The sequence below is a fragment of the Rana temporaria genome, chromosome 10 (assembly GCF_905171775.1).
Source record: "Rana temporaria chromosome 10, aRanTem1.1, whole genome shotgun sequence".
Lineage (NCBI taxonomy): Eukaryota > Metazoa > Chordata > Amphibia > Anura > Ranidae > Rana > Rana temporaria.
Genome location: NC_053498.1, coordinates 71,989,013 through 72,004,434, shown reverse-complemented (window position 1 = coordinate 72,004,434; position 15,422 = coordinate 71,989,013). Strand labels below are relative to the sequence as shown.

The 15,422-nt window shown below is 44.0% G+C and overlaps 1 protein-coding gene across 1 annotated transcript in view; it reads right to left on the bottom strand.

Annotated features, from left to right (window-relative positions):
• Positions 1 to 15,422, bottom strand: part of PI4K2B (phosphatidylinositol 4-kinase type 2 beta) — a 67,818-nt gene that overhangs the window by 29,384 nt on the left and 23,012 nt on the right. Inside the window, exons 3-4 of the mRNA XM_040325445.1 lie at positions 14,367 to 14,567; positions 573 to 704 (exon numbers count right to left, since the gene is read on the bottom strand). Of these exons, the coding sequence (XP_040181379.1) occupies positions 573 to 704; positions 14,367 to 14,567 (333 nt within the window). The remainder of the gene's footprint in view (positions 1 to 572; positions 705 to 14,366; positions 14,568 to 15,422) is intronic.

Here is a 15,422-nt window from a genome sequence, read left to right as displayed (position 1 = left end):
ATATGGTCCGGGGGTTAAGTGGTTAAAATCCTTGCAATGTACATAAATCACCTAGAGGGAAATGTTTTTTTCCCCTCAACAAAAGTGGAATTACTGTTTAAGAAAACAAAGTAATGAAAAGCTTTTGTTTAGATTCTTCTGAACATATCAAGATTCTAAACCCCGATTGCTGATGGCTTGAAACCTTGCAAACTGGGAGAGTCCGACAGGAATATCCAGAATAAAATTATGAATTTGCATCCTTCGATTCAATGAAAAAAACATTGCACACTGAGAAGTGACCACACAAAGCACTTTTTTTGCTTTTGCTATGCCTGTCAGGGGACTGCAAACAGTATGACAGAAGAGGCAGTAATTTTCCTGAAACTACTCTGCGGTTACGTAGTCAGTTGATGCAAAGATGCTGAGTGGTGTTCTTGTTTAACCTGCATGTAAGCACTTGTGTCCTTGGTGAAATAATTATGTAGGTGGCATTTACAACAGAGTCAGCAAAATTTCCCAAACTGTAATCACATTTGAAATGGTGGATGCAAAGAAAAAAAAAAAAAAAAAAAGAAGGAGGAGGAGATTACCTTTGGAGGTAAACCTATGCGGTGAAATTTTCGACCTACTGTTGGTACTTTTTCTAAGGCATATTTCTTGCCTCTCGACTTTGCACGGTCTATTGCATTGTAATTAAACGTTTCACTGACGAGCCACACTACCTTTAGGAAGAAAAGAGGAACAAAAAAAATTAAAAATAGCATTATGAAAAGAATACTTTACATGGCTATAATGCCAATAGCCAATTTGCAGTATTAAATGTATTAAGAAACTCCATACACAAGATAAAGTGACATTATATTAAGCGGTTCTAAAGGCTCAAGAATATTTTGTGAAAAGCTATAACTTCATCCAGGACATCTCTGAAAGATCATGGAGTACCTCCCTCTTCTATAGTCAGCAATATGTGAAGTGAGAGGATCCTATTAGCAATCTACCAAGATTGGCTCACTTCACATCTCTACTGCTGGCCACAGGAGAGGGACAGGAGGTCGGGCAATACATGATTTTTCAGAGATGCCCCGGATGCGCAGTTACTGCTTTTCATGTGCAGATATTATTTTCATTAAGGGTATTTTAATTTATCATCCTTGACAAAGCCTGTATTTACCGTACTTCCCTACCAGCTACAGATATTTAAGCTGCTACTCTGAACTACATGCCAGCGATCCTTGCATGTTTAACCCCTTCAATTCTGCACGCTTGAGGTATTGTTTTATACACTGCTCAAAAAAATTAAAGGAACACTTTTGAATCAGAACTCCTGGGATATTGATCTGGTCAGTTAAGTATCAGAGCTGGAGGGGTGTATACAGAGGGGGTTGTTAATTTCAATTAACAGCAAAGCAGCTGAAACTGATTAACAAACGGGTGCACTCGATGGGCAACAATTAGTTTGCTGCGCTATACAAGTTCTTCACTCACTCGGGACTTGGGAAGGGACATCTCCAAGGTGGATTGGCAGACCTCGTTTCATTTTACCCACAAATCAACGATATACTGCTAATCCCAAAGAAAAGAACTACAAGAACCTGCCCCGATGGTATAGGGATCCTTCCATGCTACAGAAAAATTTCCAGTCAAACCCAGCCTACTGCTGGCATTGAGCTTCGCTACAGGGACTCATCTACATGTCAGGTAGGAATGCGAGAGAATCTGCCCTTTCTGGACTCAGGTAGCTGAATATTACAATTACATTTATGAAGAAACGTTATCACCTACCCCAATGATTACCCTCTTCTCGATACTCCCCGGCTATAACATCACAGAAACAGAATCTCCTCCGTTTTTTTCCATGTGTTCAGCAACACAGCTCATCCCATTATACTGGAAGACAACCATCACACCTCCCCTATCATGCTAGGTCTAGACCATGAACGATACTATGAGAATGGAGATGTTGGCTTTATACAACATACAAAAAAAAAAAATAAAAAAAAAAAAGGTACAGCGCTAATGAATAAGTGAAAATCCAAATATGTGAATAAATGAAAAAGGCAAAATGAGTGAAATTAAAATTGGGTGAATCTGAATAATCAGATCTAATTGATGATAACAATTGTATAATTGTATAAAGAGTCCATAAGGTGTCCAATAGTGAAGAAACGGAATTGATAATCTTCCACCAAGAGAAAGCACCCGTGTGGTAAAAATTCAATCTGCTTACCAGATGCACTGACCGTTTATTACAGCAGTCAGTTGAGCCCAGAGATATTTAAAGTCTTCTCAAGCAGACTTATATCCAGCAGGTGAAAAAAGAAAGGGTCAAATCATCGGCTTCAATCTCCAGCATATAAGAAATGAACGCTCATGTATTATGGGAAAAAAGAACAAGAATGCTCCATGGTGAAGTACCGTGAGTATAAGGGCTTTAATGTAAAGTATTGCACTTACAATTCAGTAGATGTAAAACAGCATGTCAACAAACACAGCGCGTACGACCAGTCGAATCCTAACAGCTGTTCTCCGTGTGTGTAACTCTCTTCCGCACAGGCGATGATGAGGTACGCGTTGTTGGCCACTCCTATGTACGTTTCGTCGTAAGACGTCGTCGGGGATGGACCAATTGGTCACCTTATGGACTCTTATACAATTGTTATCATCAATTAGATTTGATTATTCACGGATTCACCCAATTTTAATTTCACTCATTTTGCCTTTCATTTATTCACATATTTGGATTTTCACTTATTCATTAGCGCTGTACCTTTTTTTGTATGTATGTTTTTTTTGCTTTGGGTATTTTGAGCAATAGGTACCAGCTGCTTTGTCACTTATAATATTTCAATATATTAATCACCAGTTAGCGCAGTGTTTTTTCCAGGGTTATTCCCAAGGATTTTTTCCTTTATACAACAACACCTTTGATAAATACAAGGTGTTGTGGTCCATTTGGATCTGCTTCAGGTACCCTCACGACTATGCACCATAACAAGCGTGGTGAAAATTTTTGATTTGGCTGTCACAACTTGCCCTACCAGTGCTTTTTTTTGTTTACAAAGTTTTTTATTGAGACAATGTAAAATATACACAGTCATAGGAAAATACATAACATAAAATGAATGATAAAGAAACATTCATGCAAATCAAAACATAAAAAAAAGGAAAAAGAATCGAAGCATACAAGACGACGACCAAAAAAAAAAAAAAATACACCGATCATTAATAGTAGACATACAATCAACCTACAAAACCGTAGGGAAGGTATACCTGAGGAGTACCATTCAAACATCCGGAATGGCCACTGTCGCGTGGTAATAAAATTTGCCTATGGGTTTTCCAACCACCCCATCTACTCTCGAACAAGTGGATCTTATCCTGTAGAGTATACAAGATCCTCCCCATTAGCTTAATCAAATCCATTCTGTTTAGGACAGGGGCAATGCTGGGGTCTTCCAATGCAGAGCCATAGCCTACAAAGTAGATATACAAATAGTGTATATAAGACATTCCTCCTTACGGAAGATACCTGGGATCGTTGCCCCAAGAAGGCACATGGAGACTGTGAGCTGTAAAGAGGTACCAGTGATCGCCGAAGCAACGGCAGATACCTTCTCCCAAACTGGGGAGAGTAGTGCACAGTCCCAAAATATGTGTTTGAAGGTGTCCGGGAGCCAGCACCCCCGAAAGCACAGTCCAGAAGTCCCTGGAAACATGGCCTAAAGACTAGATGGGGTATAGTACCATCTAGTCAGTACTTTGTAGGCGGTTTCTCCAACCACCAGTGACTTTGAGGCTTTGCGCAAGTTGTCCAACATTGTGTCCCAGACCTCCGGGGTGAACTGTTCGTTACAGTCCGATTCCCATTTATGTTTATACGGAGCATCCCCCGGGAAATAGGAAACCAGTGTCAATTTATACAGGCCAGAAATTAGGCCCTTGCCCCTGGGGGAGTCACGGCAGAACCGCTCAAAGGGAGTAGGAGGAGAGGATGGGGATAGAGCAAAATGGGAGGTATAAAAATGTCTTATTTGTACATAATGATAGTCTTCTCCAAGTGGAATCTGCTTTGTGAGCGGAGGAGGTCAAACTGGCAAATGTATTACCAAGTTGAAAATCGGCCAATGTGACCAAGGAGTTAGACATCCACCACGAGAAACTCTCAGGATGCTGAAAGGCCGTGGCAAATAAGGGTTCTCCCAGAAAAGACACGCCTCTGGGCGCAGATGACTTCAGGCCAAGTCTGCTCTTGTAGCGATACCAAAGGATAAGAGAATGTGTCACTAGGGAGTTAAAGGAGGCTAGTTTATGTGCAAAATTGGAAGGGGACCATAAAATATATAGGAGAAAATAAGGTTTGATCGATAACGATTCAAATCTGACTCAGGGTACCTTTGAATCTGGGATATTCAATTGAGCATCTGAGAAAATCGAGCGGCCAGGAAATAAAGCCAAAGATTCGGGAGGCCCAAACTCCCGGAGGCTCAAACTCCCCGAGGCTTGAGAGTTATATAAAACATGTTTGGAAAACCTGGTCCGCTTGTCCTGCCAGATAAACCTATTGACCTCCCGCTGTAGTTTGTCAATTAAGGATTTAGGGATCATGATAGGATGGGCTCTAAAAAGATACAAAAGCTTCGGTAAAAGGGTCATTTTGACTGCCGTGACTCTCCCAAGAAACAAAATACGGTAAGCTCTCCAAACCTTGAGCAGATTTCGAAGACGGGACACACATGCCGGATAGTTCGCAGCAAAAATGGAAAACAAACGCGGTGTGATATAGATGCCCAAATAGGGTATTTTATCAACTGACCACTGAAATGGGAAGGAATTACGGAGAGTCTCACACAGAGCAGAGGGTAAGTTGACGGGGAGTGTAGTAGACTTTGTTACAATAACTGTCCCGAGATAGAAGCAAATTTTGATAGAAGGGTGAAAAGATTGGGTAGGGAGATCTGGGGTTGGGTCAGAAAGATCATGACATCATCCGCATACATGCAAAGTTTTGAAGTAGTGGATGCCAAAGGATAGCCAGATATATCCGGATGTTGTTTGATGGCAGTGGCTAGGGGTTCTAAAGCTAGGGCAAACAGGGGCAACAAAAGGACACCCCTGCCGAGTGCCTCTGCCCAGTGCAAAAAACTCAGAGTTACACCCTGGCATTCTAATTCTCGTCTTGGGATGGTGGTACAAGGCCTGCACACCCATCAGAAATTCATTCCTGAAGCCCATATGACGTAGGACAGAGATCAAGTAAGGCCAAAGGACGCCATCAAATGCCTTATTGATGTCTAGACTCAACAATAGGACCTGTTTCTTGTGTAGATTAGCGTCTTGTAGAACATTCAGCGTCATACCAATATTATCAGTGATAAATCTGTTTGGGATAAACCCAGATAGGTTAGGAGAGGTCAGCGTCTCAATAATATTAGCAAGTCTGTCAGCTAGGGCACGACTAAATTTCTTCAGGTCATTGTTAATGACCGATATCGGCCTGTAGTTTTGTGGGAGGGAATGGTCCTTAAGGGGTTTGGGGAAAAGGCCTAGTTAGACTTACCGGTGACGGTATTTCTAAGAGCCTTTCAGGACAACCTTGGAGAGAGCGCAGCTCCGCCCACTTTTTAGGAAACACATGATCCTTTAAGATCCCTCCTCTTCCACCATGGCCTCAGTTATTGTGGTCTCCGACAACTGGAAAACAAAGCACAGAAGAACCACAACAAACCATGATAGACATTTAAAACATACTCCTATTCAAATACTTAGGGAGGGAAAATAGCGGTTGTCCTGAAAGGCTCTTAGAAATACCGTCACCGGTAAGTCTAACTAGGCCTTTCTCATATCGCCTTTCAGGACAACCTTGGAGAGGATAACCGAGTAACTTACCCTAGGGTGGGACCACTGCTTGCAGAACCTTCCTGCCGAAGGCTTGCTCCGCAGCGGACAGTAAGTCTAGCCTGTAGTGCCGCAAAAAGGTCGAATAGCTGGACCATGTAGCTGCCTTGCAGATCTGGTCAGGCGTAGCACCGGCTCTTTCGGCCCAGGAAACTGCCGTAGACCTTGTTGAATGGGCCGCGATTCCCGTAGGAGGCACCTCTCCTTTGGCTTGGTAACTCTCTACGATGGCTTGTTTGAGCCATCTACCCAACGTGCTTTTGGAAGCCTTTTCTCCTTTCCTTGCTCCTGAGAATATTATAAACAAGGCGTTTGACTTCCTGAATTCCTTGGTGACCGAGAGGTATTGAAGTACACATCTTCTTACGTCAAGAGTATGAAAGGTTTGTTCTCCTGCATTAGAGGGAGCTGAACAAAAAGTAGGAAGGATTATTTCCTGAGACCTGTGAAAGGTTGATGAGACCTTAGGAAGAAAGGCTGGATCTGTCCGAAGAATTATCCTGTCCGGAAAAATTCTTAAATAAGGCTCTGTAACTGCCAAAGCTTGGATTTCGCTGACCCTTCTTGCGGTCGTGATGGCCACCAAAAAAATTGTTTTTAGTACTAAATTCTTTAAAGAAATATTTTCTAAGGGTTCAAACGGAGCCTCCGTGAGACCCTGTAAGACGATTGATAAATCCCAACTGGGAAAGGATTTAAAGGCTACCGGCCTACTTCGACCCAGTGCCTTAAAAAATCTTGAAACTAAATGTTCCTTAGATAAAGTTCTTTCTAAGTAAACCGAAAGAGCTGCTACTTGCGTCCTTAGGGTGCTAATTGCTAACCCTTTCTCCATACCTGCATGAAGGAATTCCACAACTGAAATGACGCTATTAACCTGAAGTTCTTTGGACGTACACCAAGAATTGAATTTTCTCCAGACCTTGAGGTAAATTGCTCTGGTTACACTTTTCCTGCTGTCTAGTAGTGTTTTTATCACTTTATCCGAGAGTCCCTTTGATCTTAAAAGGTCTTCTTCAGAAACCAGGCTGTCAACTGTAAACGTTCCACTTCCGGATGGTTCACAGGACCTTGAGACAGTAGGTCTTTCCTGAGTGGTAGCTTCCACGGTGGTTTTGTGGCTAAATTCTGAAGTGATGCAAACCACGGTCTTTTTGGCCAGTAGGGAGTGATTAAGATCAGACTGGCCTTTTCTTCCCTGAACTTTTAGGACTAGTGGTATTAGTGTGAACGGAGGGAAGGCGTAGCACAGCTGGTAGTGCCACTGCTGGGCCAGGGCGTCTATGGCTGCTGCCTTGTCTTCTCTGTGAAGGGAGAAGAATCTCCGCACTTTCGCATTCTGTTGGTTGGCGAACAGATCTATCTGTGGCTGACCCCATTCCTGAGTGATTGCCATGAACACCTCTGAGTTTAGGCTCCATTCTGCCTCCAGTATGCACCTCCTGCTCAGTAGGTCCGCTAACAGGTTTTGAGACCCTTTTAGGTGTACCGCTGACAGGGATGCTAGATTTAGCTCTGCCCAAGACAGCAGATGGTTGGCCAACTGCATAAGACCTCTGCTTCTGGTTCCCCCCTGCTTGAGGACGTACGCCACTGCTGTGGTGTTGTCCGAAAGGACCTGCACATGGTAACCCTTCACTAACTGATGAAAGGCCTGGAGCCCCAGGAATATAGCTTTTAGTTCTCTCCAGTTTGAAGACCTTCTGGTTTCTGGTTTGGACCAGGTGCCTTGAGCAGTCTGTCCCTCTAGATGGGCTCCCCAACCCCAGGAACTCGCGTCTGTTAGGCGCTTCTCTACCGGAAAGACCCAGGGAAGACCCTTGGTTAAATTGACGGGATTTCTCCACCACCAGAGTGCTCTTTTTACTTTTGATGTTAATCTGATACGTTTCTCTAGTGACTCCTGGTGTGACCAGGATTGAAGAATGCTCGTCTGGAGAGGACGAGAGTGTAACCTCGCCCATGGAACTGCCGGGATTGAGGCTGTGAGTAGTCCTAAGACTGCCATTGCTGTCCTGACTGACACCTCTAGGTTTGTCTGGACCTGAGCTACAGCACCCAGAACCTTCTCTATCTTCTCCTGGGGTAAGAAGACTTTCTGAAGGATTGAATTTATGGTATACCCCAGAAATCTTGTCTCTTGGGAGGGTACCAGATTTGATTTCTCGCGGTTTAGTAACCAACCTAAACCCCCGAGATGAACCTGCGACACCAGAAGGTTCGTCGCAACTTGATCCCGAGAGTCCGCGAAGAACAGCAGGTCGTCCAAGTATGGGACAACCGAAATCCCTTTCAGCTTCAGTGGTTCCAAGGCCTCTGCCATGATCTTTGTGAAGATCCTGGGGGAGGAGGAAAGCCCGAAGGGGAGGGCCCTGAATTGAAGATGCCATACCCTGGACCCCAGGTTCACTGCCAGTCTGAGAAACTGCTGGGAAGCTTGGGCAATCGGGACGTGTAAATAGGCATCCCTGAGGTCCAGGGATGCCATGAAACAACCGGGGGTCAGCAACTTTACTATGGAGTAAATGGTATCCATACGGAAATGTTTGTATCTGATCGACTTGTTTAAGACCTTCAAGTTTAGGATCAGGCGAAACTTTCCCGAGGGCTTCTTTACCAAAAAAATATGGGAATAGAAGCCCTGGCCCTCCTGATGTTTTGGGACCTGAACTACAACTCCCTGACTCATCAGATCCTGAAGCAGGATCATCATTGCAGAGGCTTTTTCTTTGTCCCGGGGAAGGGCTGTGATATAGAACCTTCTCGGGGGACACTCTGAAAATTCCAGACTGTACCCTTCCGCGATGATTCTCTCCACAAAAGGGCTTACGGGCATCTGCTTCCACTGTGGGAGAAAGGCAGACAACCTTCCTCCTACCGGAAGCAGATCGTCATTTATTTTTGGTAGTCTGTTCTGAGGGGTTTTTGAAAAGGATACCTCCTCTACCTCTACCTCTTTGGGACCCCCAACCTATTTTATTTTCTTCCTTTTTCTTCTGGGATTGCTGAAAAGGACGAAAATTCTTTTTGGGGTTCTGACCCTTTTTAGGGGGAAAAGCCTTTTTCTTATCCGCCGTTCTGTCAAGTACCTTTTCCAAGTCTTGACCGAACAAAAGGTCCCCTGAGAAAGGTAAACCGCACAGTTTAACCTTAGAGGGTGTATCACCCGACCAGGTTTTCAACCATACCGCTCGCCTGACAGAGTTTACCAAGGCTGTTGACCTTGCAGCCATTTTAATGGACTCCGCAGATGCATCTGCCATATATTTGATGGCTTTTAAAATTAAGGGAAAGGACTCCAACAGATCCTTCCTTGGGGTGCCTGCCTCTACATGACTTTGTAATTTTTCAACCCAGCACTCCAGATTGCGTGCAACGACTGTGGCAGCCATAGCTGGCTTCAGGCTGGTTGAAGCGGAATCCCAAGCCTTCTTTAGGAGGGAATCAGCTCTCTTATCCATCGGGTCTTTTAAAACCCCCATGTCCTCAAAAGCCAGATCTGTATGACGCGATACTTGCGAGAAAGCAGCGTCTACTTTAGGTTTTTTGTTCCATACTTCAGAATCACTTTCTTCAAAAGGAAACCTTCTTTTAAGGGTCTTGGAAAAAAAAGGAGCCCGTTCAGGGTCTTTCCACTCTTTTTTGATTGTGTCCGAGAGGACTTTGTGGACCGGGAAAACCCGGTGTTTGGATTCATCCAATCCTTGATACATTTTATCATGTATGGATAACTGGACCCTTTCCTCCTGGATAGCCAGGGTGGTGTAAATTGCCTTAAGTAACTCATCAACGTCTTCTAAAGACAATTTAAATTTAGAAATTTTGCTACTATCTTCTTCCTCTTCCTCCTCATCTGAATCCCTGAGGGAGGCGAGAGTACTGGTTCCTTCATCTGCCGAATCCCCATCTGTTTGTCTAGATAAGGGGACTTTTGGGCTAGGTGGTGGCTGCTGAGGTTCCCTTTGACTTGCGGAGCCTTGTGCAATCAGATCCTTAACTGAACCTAAAGAGCTTGCTAGTTCCTGAACTGAAGAGAATAGGTCCTTATACTGTTGTGAAGTTTCCTCTTCTACCAAATTTTTAATACAGGATCTGCACATGGGTTTTTGCCACGAATCCCTTAAAGGATTCCTGCAAGATGGGCATTTCCTTGGTGCATCCAAGTGTTTGGTTTTGCCTACAGATTTTTCCTGCAACGAGATGACAAACCAAAAGTTTTTTTTTTTTTTTTTTTTTTTTTTTTATATTCTAACACCCAGTGCTGCCACCACCAGAAATAAACAAGGGGCCTGGAAATAAGTGCCACTACCCCTTACGGCTATGCAGACCAAGGACATTAACTTGGTCTGGTAACCACAGGCTCCCTCAGGGAGGACAACAATAAACCACAAATAGGCCCACACAAAGTAAGAATAAAAGGCACCAGTGTACCCCTCTTACCTGGGCCTGACCGGTGCTTGCAGCGCCTGTTTCCGCTGGTGCTGTCAGTCTCTCCTCCATTGTAGAGCGCAGCAAGATAGTAGCTGGAAAGCTCCGTTTTTTTTTAAATTTTCCCGGCGTCCCGCGTCATCATCGGGGGCCGGAAACGGAAGCGCCGGTCACCTGACCCGCCCCACAGACGCTGCGTTCCAGGTGTCGAGAACCACTGCGCCACGCCCCCACCAGGAAGCGGCGTCACCGTGCGCGACGCACTCGCCGGCCGGGACCCGGAGCTGAAATGCGGAACAACGCCGACCTGCGGCGGTTACCGCTCGGCCACCAGGCCCTACCGCAGCACCCGGGCACACGCCACCGCCTCCTGGGAAGCCGAATGCTCCACTGAGCCGGAGCGTCTGGGGACTCCTGAACGCCCCCTCCCCGTGGAGGGGGGCCGGGATGGTCACTGCACTAAACAACAGAAAAAGGTAAGCCAACAACCCCTCCGCCTTGGAGAGAGCGCAGCTCCCTGGTTCCCTATGATGCTTCCACCATGGCGGAGGAAACACAATAACTGAGGCCATGGTGGAAGAGGAGGGATCTTAAAGGATCATGTGTTTCCTAAAAAGTGGGCGGAGCTGCGCTCTCTCCAAGGTTGTCCTGAAAGGCGATATGAGAAAGGGACATGTTGGCCAGGGTCATCTCTGGAGGAAACTGGTCTCCCTTCAGAATTGTGTTAAATAGAGTGGTCAATCGAGGGATTAAAATGGGTGTGTAGTGTTTATAATAGCTAGCTGTGAACCCATCCGGGCCTGGAGCCACAGAGCGTTTTAAGGATTTAATCACCGCCAACAGCTCTTCGTCTGTGAAAGGCGCATTGAGGGAATCCGTCTGTGCAGTAGACAAGGTGGGGAGGGGAAGAGAGGAAAGCCAGTCCTGAGAGGTTTGAGAAGGGAACGGAGGAGGATGGGTAAGCAATTTAGAATAAAAATCTTCAAAAATGTTTAATACCTCTTTAGGGTGCGAGACAATATTACCATTAGAATCACAGAGCTTATATAAAGATGGGGAGGATGTAGGGATTGATTTAATTTACGGGCAAACATTTAGGATGCAGCGTTGCTATGGAGGAGAAATTTGGCCTTGGACCAACAAAGGGATTTTTCAGTTTTGGTTGATAACAGGGCATCCAATTCGAGTCTCTTCTGAGACACCATCCGTTCGTTGGACCTCGACAGATTCCCTATTTGAGTTTTGTGTAGTCTATCCAGCTCAGAGTTTAACTCATAAATTCGTTGCCAGCGTTCTTTGTTTTTCTGCGAGGCTATGCTAATGAGACGACCGCTCAAAACCGCCTTGTGGGCTACCCAAAGAGTACCAGGAGATATGTCTGGGGTGGCATTGAGGGCGAAGTAATCTTGTATGGCCATAGAAATTTCTTAGCGTGTGACGGGGTCAGTAAGGAGGGAGTCATTCAGGCGCCAAGTGTAGGGCGTGTCCGACAAGCCAATTAGGGAGGTAGAAAAAGTAACCATATTGTGGTCGGACCAAGGGCAGAGGTTGATATCAGCCTTCCTGGAGTTACCTAGAATGATGGGCGTGCAAAAAATATAATCTAATCTGGCGAAAGAGTTATGTGGATGAGAGTAAAAGGTAAAGTCTTCAGCTCCAGTGTTATGAGCCCTCCATGCATCAGACAATTGAATGGACTAGCGTTTTGGAAAGTGATTTAGGAAAAGCCGAGTTAGGATGGGAAGGAGAACTCCTGTCCATCTGGGGATAGCCCGCTAGGTTAAAATCCCCCCTACAAACATTAGTGTTGAAGTGTAACATTCAAGGATTTTAAAAAAGGAAGCAAAAAAGGTAGCCTGTGCTACATTGGGGGCATAGACATTAGCCATCGTGAGTTCCCGTCCGGAAACCAACCCTTTGAGTATGAGAAACCTGCTATCTGGATCTTTATAAACATGTTTTACCTCAAAAGGGGAATGAATTACGTAAAAATATGGTCACACCTCTACATTTTGACTGGTATAGGGTATAAAAAGCTTGTTTATATGTTCTATGGAAAAAAGAAGGGTGGCTATTAGAGGTGAAAGGAGTCTCCTGCACTACCAGTGCTTTTTAACCACTTGACCTCTAAAAAGGTTAACCCCCCTTCAAGAGCAGGCCATTTTTTTTTGCGACACAGCACTGCGTTGCTTTAAAGGAGTTGTAAAGGTTTGTTTTTTAATTGTTAAATAGGTTCCTTTAAGCTAGTGCATTGTTGGTTCACTTACCTTTAACTTCGATTTGCCTTCTAAATGTTTTTTTTTTCTTTGTCTGAATTTCTCACTACCTGTTTCTCCTCAGTAAGCTTTCCACATCATCCATGGGGGTTAGTCAGTCAGTCAGAACAGCTTACCGAGGAGGAATAGGAAGTGAGAAATTCAGACAAAAGAAAACAAAAAAGGAAAAAAACACTTATAAGGGAAATCGAAGGAAAATGTTAGTGAACCAACAATGCACTAGCTTAAAAAGAAACCTAGTTGGAAAATAAAAACCGAACCTTTACAACCCCTTTAACTGACAATTGCATGGTCATGCGACACTATACCCAAACATAATTTGTAAACATTTTTTCCACAAATAGAAATACTTTTTCTTTTTTTTTTTTTTGAATTTAGGCCAGTATGTTTTTCGCTACATGTTTTGGTAAAAAAAAAATCCCAATAAGCGTATATTGATATATTTGTGCAAAAGTTGTAGCGTCTACAAACTGTGGGATGTATACTGGCATTTTTATTTATTTATTTACTAGTAATGGCGGTGATCAGCCACTTATAGTGGGACTGCGATAATGCAGCGGACATTCAGGACACTAACAATTTTTTGCAGTTCTGTGGGTTTATTTTAAAAAAAAATTTGCAAAACTATACTTCCACAAGCTTATGGCTCATAAATGCAGAAGACCCGCGTTTTTCAGTTTTTTTTTGCAGTTTTCAGAGTTTTTATAGCTGGAAAAACTCCTCTTCAAACCCACTAGATCTGGAGCTTTTTTTTCCAGCCAAATGCCCCGGCCAAAAAAATGCTGATAAAAGCCTATGTGTGCATGGACACATCGGATAATGTGCTAGGAAGTTTACTCCCTGCAGAAAAAAAAACACCCGAAGCCACAAACAGCAGCTGTAAAAACATCCAGTGTGCTTGAGGCCTTATACAGTGATCTGTACCAAGGATACTGGCTTGGGAAGGGGTTAAACATCTAGGGCAATCAACCGGTTAAATGTGTACCTAGCCAGTGGTGTTTTTAGTGTAAACAGTATGGTGCTTTCACCAAGGCTATGGATTTCATCCTCCCGGCAAACCAGATATGCGCTGTAGCCATCAAGTGGTTAAATCTAATGCACAATACTGGTAAAAGTTTACTTTAAATGTAATTGTAATGCCTTCTATTACCTCCAGTCTATCAGCCTCCACCTTCACTGGGTTCAGATGTTGATCTACCCTGCACAAAGTCTTTGAAGTGATTTCTTTTTTTTTTTTTAAACAAACAGGTTATACTTACCTGCTCTTTGTAATGGTTTTGCAAAGAGCAGCCATGATTCTCTTCTTCTGGGGTCCCCCACCAACGCTTCTGGCTCTTCCTGCCTTAAGAGTGCCCCTATAGCAAGCTGCAAAGTATAGTGCCCCTATAGCAAGGTAAAAGAAAAACTCTGCCTTTAGAAACACTCACTTCCTTCCCAGGACTATATATCCCATGAGGCATTGCGCCTTACACATTCACAAGTTCTCAGACCCTTACTGACATGTATGGACAGTGTACTGAGCTGTATGTGTGCTGCACTGTATTTCCTGATATTTATGCCATTTTGCCTATAAGGGCCGTTCACACCAGATGCAGTGGGATGCACATCATGGCGCATGCAAAAACACGTCGTTTCTGGTGAGAATGGGCCCCAAGCCCAGTATTTTCTGGAGAGTTTTGTCAATACATGGTTTGCCGTCAATTGCAACCTAGAGTTGATATTGCAATTTTTTTTGTAAAAAAACATCTTGAAAAGCTACATAAAGCTTGTTGCTTTGATTGTTACCTTTGTTTTAGGCACAACACCCAATCCAAGTCTTTCATCCACTAAATATGCTCCAGCTTCAGACAGATATCCCTGATTTGGAACAAGGCAGCCACGCCCAAAGCAGCAAGGACAGCAGACTTTGTGAAAATATTTGGTCCATTTCGGGTTAAGTTGACCATAAGGCTCTTCTGATTTTGGCTTGAATACACCGATTATCTTCTGTTAAAAAATATATAAAAAAAATAAATAAATTAGGTCATAACAGGAAACTACCAAACTTTTTTTCCAGACACTTCATTGTTAATATAAAAACACAAAGAAGCTATTGAGGTGCTCCACCAAAATGTACCATATAGTCTCAACGCAGGAAATGTGCTTAAGAGGAAATAAACCTTGTGGTGGGGGGCGGGGACCCTGCAAGACAAAAAAGGCATAATGAGCTAGTATGCATAGCATACTAGTTCATTATGAATTACTTACCCGAGATCGAAGCCCCAGCAGTCCTCGCTCCCCTCCTCCGTCAGCCGCAATAACGTCACGGCTCCACATACGCGCGGGAGCCGCCAGTCACGGCACGATTAGAAAGAGCACGCTCAGTGCGCCTGCACCGTAGACATCGGTGCCAGTCATTTTTGCAAATATCTCCTAAACCGTGTAGGTTTAGGATATATTTCTTGCACCTACAGGTCTGTAAGGGTTTACAATCACTTTAAATAGTGATGCAAAAAAATACATACATACATACATACATACATACATACATACAGTAAAAACTTGGTTTGAGAGTGTTTTGCAAGACAAACAACATTTTTACTTGATCTACAAGTAGCTTCACGTCACAACTGAGTATATAAAAGAAAAATATATTGGTTTGATAAACATTTGCACAAATATTGCGGGGTCTAAAAAAAAAAAAAAGCCTCAATTACCGGCCGCGGCGGGGGTGCACGGAGGCACAGGATCCCGTGTCTCCGTGCGCCCCCACGTCCCCCGCCGCGCGATCACGGCGGGTCCGAGACGGCCGGTAATTGAGGCCGCGGCCTTGTGAAGTCCCAAGCTCTTTGGAAGCTTCTG